The sequence below is a fragment of the Echinops telfairi genome, unplaced genomic scaffold, assembly GCF_000313985.2.
Source record: "Echinops telfairi isolate 266 unplaced genomic scaffold, ASM31398v2 ScPeMD7_7459;HRSCAF=8497, whole genome shotgun sequence".
Taxonomy (NCBI): Eukaryota; Metazoa; Chordata; class Mammalia; order Afrosoricida; family Tenrecidae; genus Echinops; species Echinops telfairi.
The window spans coordinates 8022841-8031680 of NW_022111359.1; the positions used below are offsets into that span (position 1 = coordinate 8022841).

General features: G+C 38.9%; 1 protein-coding gene across 1 annotated transcript in view; it reads left to right on the forward strand.

The window, feature by feature from the left end:
- Nucleotides 1-8344: 8344 nt before the first annotated feature.
- Nucleotides 8345-8840, forward strand: part of LOC101659161 (olfactory receptor 7G2-like) — a 7498-nt gene continuing 7002 nt past the window's right edge. Inside the window, exon 1 of the mRNA XM_004714311.1 lies at nucleotides 8345-8406. Coding sequence (XP_004714368.1) covers nucleotides 8345-8406 — 62 coding nt within the window. The remainder of the gene's footprint in view (nucleotides 8407-8840) is intronic.

Genomic DNA, 8840 nt, shown 5'->3' on the forward strand with positions numbered 1-8840 from the left:
CACAATCACAATGTGTTAACTATGGTATGGTCATATTTTAATAAGGTTTTTTTCTGAGATCCTGATGTACTCAAGTGTGAGAATCACATAGTATGATATTAGGTATTAATAAAATGTTATGACTTTGGACTTTTGTGACTAGCTCCTTTTATTTAGCATAATATTTTCAAAGTCCATGGATATTATGGCATATACTAGTATTTTGTTTCTTTTGGCAGTGAAATAATATACGGTTAAAATAAAACATTTTGTTTATTCTTTATCTGTTGATTGTAATTTGAGAAATTTTGACAAATATCTCTCTACAAGATGTTTTGTGCACATATGTTTTCATATCACTTGGGTATAACTCTAATAGATTGCTGTGACAATAGGTGACTTACTATTAACCCTTTGAGAAACTGCCAGATTATTTTCCAAAGTTATTGCCGCAGTTTGTATTCCCACAGGCATTATATAAAGTTTCCAACTTCTTTGAAATCTATCCAACACTCATTATTTTGACTTATTATTTAAATCCTCTAGGTCATGCAAGTGGGGGATGCATGAATACTAACAAAATGGTTAGTGGTTCAAACTGTCATAGTTGCAGAATGGAAGAAAGAATCAGTGATCTGCTTCCATAAATATAATTCTTATTGTTATTCTTGTTAGATACCATTCAGTTGGTCTGATTCACAGAAACCCTACGTATAACAGCATGAAATAATATCTGTTTCTGTGCCACCCTCACAACTATATTTGAGCCCATTGTTGAAGCCAATTTGTAAATACTTCTTGATGAGGGTTATAGTAGTTACATCTGTGTCAACTAGGCACACCTGGCAGGAGTTGAGTCAGACCTGTCAATTAGGTCACAGCCTGATGATGTCTCCTTGGAGGCATGGCGCTCTCATAAGGAGGACCCTCTTTCCCCACTCACCCTCTTGCTTGCTGGCCACACTGAGAGCTGTCAGAGCCCTGTTATGTTCCCACTGACCCAGAATCCACATGACTCTGCACCCGTAGACCTGTGATCTTCCTGCATTCTACATCACTGTGTGTGGTTGCATGAGTCTGAAGAAGGACTTACATGGGCTAGTATCAGTCTTATGGATTTGGGTTGGACTGGGATGGGATGACTTGTTGACCTATAATTGTTTCTTTATATAAAGCTCTTTCTCATACATATATGAATGTTCTGGGTTTGTTTCTCTAGTCAACCCAGTCTAACATAATGGGTAATCTGAATTAATAAGTGTCACAAAAATATAATTCATGAGGAAAAAGAGAGCAAGTGGAAAATGATAATGGATTAGTAATGGAAAAGGAGGGACAAAAGAGTGATGTGTCTTCACTGATAAGATTCTATTAATATGGCAGTAAGAACGATGGCATTTATGGGCACTCAAGGGGAGGTGGGGGTGGAGGGGATGCTGTCATTTTAGTTAGTGTTCCAGAACTACAGGCCTGCTGAGTTTTGTCTGTGGGGGAAATTTATTCATAGTCTCAGGAGGGTGGAGTTGCATGGGAGTGGACACCAGAAGAAGAAGTAGAAGAGATTTCAAAAATGTATTATGATGAAACAAAAGAACAAAAACTGAATAAAATACAGAAGAGTAAGAAATAAAACCACCTTGTGGGTAGGAATTCTCACTCCTTTGGTATTGTTCTTATGTGGGGAAGGTGGGGCACATGGGCTGGGAGGACACCAAAGAGTAAAACAGGAAAGAAGGAAGAAGAGGTTGGAAAGGAAACATGGGTACAAACTATGTCTTCATCAAGTGCATTCGGGTTGTATCCTCTCACCATATTTTATCAATCTTTAGGCTAAGCAAATCATCAGAGAAACAGGATTACGTAAAGAAGAATACGGCATCAGGATTGGAGGAAGGCTTACTGATCACCAGCAATATAGAGATGAGACTACCTTACTTGGTGAAAGTGAAGAGCACATGAAACACTCATAAGGATCAAGAATTGCAGCCTCCAGTATGGAATATAACTCAATGTAAGAAGACCAAGAACTCCTCAACTGGACTAATAGGTAGAAGCATTGTAAATGGAGAAAAGGTTGAAGTTGTCATGGGTTTTGTCTTTCTTGGATTCACAATCAATGCTTTTGGAAGCAGCAGGCAAGAGATCAAAAGATGTGTTGCATTAGGTAAATCTACACAAGACGTTTTTAGAGGATTAAACAAGGATGTTACTTTCAGAACTAAAGTGTTTCAGACATAAGCCATGATATTTTTCATTGGCTCATATACACGAGAAAGTTGGGTATTGACTAAGGAAGACAGTAGATGAATAGCATTTGATTTGTGGTGCTGGAGAAGAATATTGAAAGTACCAGGGACTGTGAAAAAGACAAATCAATCTGTCTTGGAAGAAGTAAGGTTAGAATGCTCCTTAGAGGCAAGGATGGCAAGATTTCATCTTACATGTTTTGGACATTTTGGAAGAGACCAGTCCCTGGAGAAGGACATAACATTTGTGGTAAAGTGGAGGGACAGCAAAAAAAAAAAAGGACCTCAATTAGATGGATTGACACAATGGCTGCAACAATGGGTTCAGGCATAGAACCAATTGTGAGGATGACAGAGGACCATTTTTTTCATTCTCTTGCGTGTAAGGTTGCTGTGTGTGTCAGAGCTGACTCGATGGTACATAACGACAACAATAGTATACCCAAGCAATCTAATATCCACAGACCCCAGAGGCCTGTGAGGTTAGAGATTTGGCTAGCGTGGTGGCCTCAGGGAGTGGGGTAAATCAGCATTGCAAGAGAGGAGTGAAGCTCACAGAACTGGCTGGTGTAGCTGGTAGGTAGTAAAGGGAAGTCTGAAAGCAATAGTTGCTGCTCTGAAATATTAAGTAACTTGGGTCTACTTGAGTTTTAAAGCTGAGTTTTTTGCTGCCAGGAAGTTCAGGATACCCTTCCTAGTGGATCCTCTCAGGTGGTTGCAGAAGAGACCTTCCCATGCTTCTTACCTGGTGGCCATATTTCCTGAGATTCTCAAGGATCATCCTCAGCTATTTTCTTGACAGATCAGTTTGTTCTTCTGACAGTATGTTCAATATTCCTTGCCAACCCAATAATCCAAATACATAGATTCTTCTGCGCTTTTCTTATCCATTTTCCAATTTTCAAGTGCATAAGAGAAAATAGAAAATGGCATGGTTTCAGTTGGGCATACCTTAATTCTCAAAGTTATATCGTTGTCCTTCACCCTTTTATAGAGACCTCGTAGAGCAGATTTGCCCAACACAAAACATCAATTGATTTCTTAATGGCTGCTTCTGTGAACATTGATGATGGATCCATATTATATTCTTGCTGATGTTGTTGGGTGCCTTCAAGTTGATTCCAACTGATAATGACCCTTTTTCCAAGAGAATGAAACACTGTCCAGTCCTGTGCCATCCTCACAGTTGTAGTTATACTTAAACCCATTGTTTCAGCCATCGTGTCCATTTATCTCTTTGCGGACCTTCTTCATTTTCTATGTCCCTCTACTTTAACAAGCATGATGTCCTTCTCCAGAGACTGGTCTGTCCTCACAACATGTTCTAAGTTTGTGACACAGAGTCTTGCCATCCTTGCCGCTATTGAACATTCTGTCTATACTTCTTTGAAGACAGACTTATTTGCTCTTTTGGCAGTCCATGGTAATTTCAATATTCTTCTATGGTACCATGATTCAAATGACTTAATTCTTCAGTTTTCCATAAGCAATATCTAACTTTTACCGGCATATGAGACAATTGAAAAGACCATTGCTTGGGTCAGGCACACCTTAGTCCTCAAAATAACATTCTTGCTGTTCAACACTCTAAAGAGGTCTGTGTAGCAGATTTACACAATTTGATGCACTGTTTGATCTCTTGGTTGTGATACACAGATTGTGGCTATTACAGGATCGAATTACAGATCACCAAGATTGTGTGTTTGTCTGTTTACCCTGCTGCCTTCATCTCTTACCGTTCTTTCAATGCCTTTTGCTTTCCTTCAACTTCTCTATTTTAAAATTTTTGCCAACATCTTTTTTTGTTGTTTATTGCTTTCAGTTACACCCAAGTTAACATGTAGACAGAAACTTAATCTCCTTGCTTCTCCCACCCTTGGTAAATATTCCTAAAATTTACCATGAAGTACATCTTAACTCATCCTCTGTAGGGTTTCTGGGGCTACATGTATGAGCGGGGCACCAAAACAAACAAACAAACAAACAAACAAAAACCTGAGAAAAGCTCTGCTGGGTGGAGCTTTCGTAGTATGCATTTTCCCACTAGGTGAGCATCCAGCAACTTGTTCTGCGTTAGTACACCCAGTCGCGTAGCCTAGGAAGTTTCTCCCTGGACACAGTGAATTTTTGTAAAAGCAGTTTGGCTCAAACTTCATTTTTTGTGATTGCCAATTTAAGAGAACAGTGTATGGCTGTGAAATGTTATTTCCTGCTTGGGGAAAATTCTGCAGAAACTGGTGTGAGGTTGAACCCAGCTAACAAGGACAGCACTATGGGAAAAACTCAAGTGTACAAGTGGTTTTTTCATTTCAAAAAGGGTGAAATGTTGATTGATGACAAACCTTGTTCTGGACCTCTGGATGAAAATGTCGACTTATAGTGCATTTGGAATTTGTTCCACCAGATTAGACTGTTAATCAAGCTTTCTATTTAGATGTTCTGAATAGATTGCGTAACAGGGTCTGACCAAAAAGGCCTTATTTTTGTCAAATGGGGAACTGGTTTTGCCACCACAACAGTTGACCTGCTCACGCAGCCATCTCAGTGCATCAGCTTTTGGGGAAAAAATAGCATGCCCCTTACTCACCTGACCCCACTTGATGAGGCTTATTTTTGTTTCTGTAAATCCAGAGAGACATGAATATACAGCAATATGATGATACAAAAAAGATGAATTAAAAACTCATCTAAACAAATGAGTTTGAAAAATGCTTCCAAGAATGGAATCACAGATTTGACAAATGTATTAAGTGTAAAGGAAAGTACTTTGAAGGTGATAAGATTGTTTTGTAAAAATGTAAATACATAGCTTTGGGGGTAAAATCAAGGTTTTTTTGGGGGGAAGTGGGAACCCCTTTGTATATACAAAAACAAACTGTGAGAATATATGTGGAAATGCTTAAGGGTATGGCATAATGTACAAGGAACTTAACTAGTTTGGTCTATATTTGTTGATATGAATGTACTAAATACACCCTTCATTCAATGTTTCAACTGGAGAGGCTGGGAAAGAATCTTACTGTTAATTTGGTTGGTTCAATGAAGCATGGTATTATGCTGATTGAACCGAGTAAGGAAGAAGTTTCAATTGTTGTGGACTTATTGGTAAGGCATTTGCAGGCTAAGCAAAGCCACACCTACTTTCATTTAATTGATTCAAATGCATAGCCGCCCTGTAGGAGAGAGTAGAATGTTCTCAGAGGGTTTTCAAGATTGTAATCCTCAAGGAATCTGAATGCCTATCCTTTTTCCTTTGGAGTACCATTTTTATTAGAACCAGGGACCATTCCTTAGAGATCCAATACTCATTGCACTGAAAAATAGTATGACAAAATTGCATATAAGTAAAATTTCTAGGGATCATTGATGTTGTTATAAAAAATAAAAATAAGTTATTTTATCTAGTACTTAACACAACTAAAATGGATACACACACTTGTTAGGCCTCATTGTCTTTTGGATGCAACACATCCTCTAATTAGCCATTGTTGTTAGCTGCTGCAAAATTGGTCCCAACTCAGAGAGACCATGTGTACAACAGAGAGAAGCACTTCTCTGTCCTGTGTAATCTTCACAATGGTTGTCATGCTTGAGCCATTGTTGCAGCCAATATGGGCATCCATTTCATCAAGTGCCTATCTCTTTTCACTTCCCTTTTACTTTAACAAGCCTGGTATCTTTTTCCAGGCTCCTGTCTCTCCTGAGACCATGTCCAAAGTATGTGAGATGAAGCCTGATCATCCTTGCTCTGAAGGAGTGCTCTGTCTGAACTTATTCCAAGGCAGATCTGTTTGTTCTTTTGACAGTGCATGGTCCTATCAATACTCTTTGCCAGCCTCATAATTCCTATGCATCCATTCTTCTTCAGTCTTTCGTAATAAATGACCAGCTTTAACATACATATGAAATGATTTAAAATAGCATGGCTTGGAAATAAAAAAATACAATAGCATGGCTTCAATCAAATAAACCTTAGTGCTCAACATGACATCCTTGCTCTTCAATTCCTTCAAGAGATCTTGTGCAGCAGATTTACTCTGTGCAATGTGTCTTTTGATCCTTCAATGCTGCTTCCATGAGCATTGGTTGGAGCACCAAGATAAAATCCTTGACAATTTTAATCTTTTCTCTCATGATCATAATGTCACCCATTTGCCCAGCTGTGATGATGTTTGCTTTCTTTACATAGATTCATAATTCATTTAAAAGGCTGCAATCATTAATCTTCATTACCAAGTGCTTAAAGTGCTCCTCACTTTCAGCAAGCAAGATTGTGTTATCTGCATAAAAAAGGTTATTAGAACACCTTCCTCTTATCCGGATACCTAGTACTTTTTCATATCGTTAAACCACTCAGATTACTTGCTCAGGATAGATTGAATAAATATGGTGAAAGGATATGTGATGATTAGGTTTATTGTGCTAACATATTCAATAGGAGCATGTGGAATTAATCAGGTTGCAATTTGATAGGAGGGCAAAGAGATAAATGGTTCTGTAGGGTATGCTCCTCTCCCTCTTGCTCTGTGGGGATCTGACCAGCATGCTGCTGCTTTAGCTAGTTCTCTGCCTCAACCTGTGAGTTACACTAGCTGTGGACCAAGCCATCCCATGGATCGTGTTGCTAGAGTATGAGACTCCTTCGAGACTTGCTTCACCATGCTGTTGGTGTACATCACTTGAGCTTGAGTCTGGTGGATCCTGTTGCCTTGAAGTCAATATCCCATTGGTGCCTACTTCGCCAAGCTCCTGAGCTACTGACTGTGGCTGACTGCTGTTGGATCCTGTGGGAAGACTCTGCTTGCCTTGTCCAATGGAGGACTCCGCTGTCTGATTCCTTGACCTTGGACCTGGCAGTCCATGTGAGTTGAAGGAATTCCAATATATTAACTGTCCCATGGAAGTGAATTGAACTGAGCCCTTTGTACCACTGTGTGGACGAATTAGCTGTTATACTCCTTCTTGCTGTATAAACCTATCCATATATATATATAATCATAAGTGTCCTGGTTTTGTTTCTCTAGAGAACCTGGCCTAACCGAAGATTCCACCCTCTTGCACATGTATTTTGATTTTCCATCACCAGTAGATGGTTTTAATTTTATATTTGAACAATTGCCTTTTGATCCATATACAGGATCTGCATGAATAAAATGTAGGATTTGGGGATTTCCGTTCTTCTCAATGCTATCCATAGTTGGTTATGATCCATACTGGTAAATACTTTTTCACAATTAAGAAAACACTAGAAAACATTCTTTGGGTATCCCTGGGTTTGACTTAACATCCATAGGCCATCGGCAATGATATGTCTTGTGTTATATCCTCTTTTGAATACAGTTTGAATGTTTTGAAGTTCCCAGTCAATGTACTGCTGCAACCATGGTTGAGTGATAGCCAGCAAAATTTTACTTGCACCTGATATCAATGATATTGTTATCTAGTGTCTGAATTCTGTGGATTATATTTATTGGATGAAAACAGATCTCTTCCAGTTGGTTGGCCAGGTAGCTTTCTTTCACATTTGTACACATAAATTAGTGAGGGCTTCCATTGCTTTATCAGCGTATTGAAACATTTCAGTGTTCAATTTTGCAATTCCTGGGTCCTTGTTTTTTATCTAATGACGTCAGTAAATCTTGGATTCTCCTTCAGTACCATCAGTTCTTGATGCTATGATATCTCTTGAAATGATTCCTGCTCTTCTCTATTTGTGAAGTGACTAGAAAAATCTGTTCACTTTGAGAAGGTGAAGAAATAGAGTATGATCTGCAACAGGTTCAGGGTGCTAATCAAGCTACCTAGCAAATTGAGCCATAAGTTCTGACTTATAAAATTAGTGCTTAAGTACGACCAACACCTACTAGTGAATCACAGCACAGGCGCCTAGGAATCTGGAGCAAAACTCTGTCTTCATCTGTATATAATTGCAATAGCTTTGTTTTTGTTGTTGTGTTTTAAAAAAAACTAGTTTTGGGCATGTGACTGGATCTTCACACTGAATGCTTAAAAATCAGACACGATCGAGCCTGAGTTATGCATCATATCACAGGTTATGAGTGAATTTGGAGCTTATACTTAGTTTTAGACTCAATCTAAGAACAATTAGTTCTTATGATATGGCCCTGCTCAATGCTCACCATCATAAAGAGATCTCTGAAGAGATTGGTACTCTAGAAAGGTGTGGCAAATTAAGCAGATGGTGCCTGGCTTGGAGTCTTAATAGATTGCCTTCAAACCAGCAGCCACCTAAGTGAAGTGGCATTTAAGTCCCCTAGCCTGTGTGATGAAAAATTTTAAATAACAAAATCCAAAGGAATATATAGTGTTGTGGTTAGATTCTATCTAGTTTTTTCCAACCTAAAGCAACCCTATGCATGATGGAACAAAACATTGCAGTGTCCTGCACCATTCTTACTATTGTTCCTAGGCGTGAGCTCATTGTTGTAGCCATGATGTCAATCCATCCAATCGAGGGACTTTTTCTTTTTTGCTGCCCTTCTACTATACCAAGAATGATGTCCTTCTCCAGGGACTGGTCTCTCCTGACAATATGTCCAAAGTTTGTAAGATGAAGTCTTGCCATCTTTACATCTAAGGTGCACTCTGGCCATA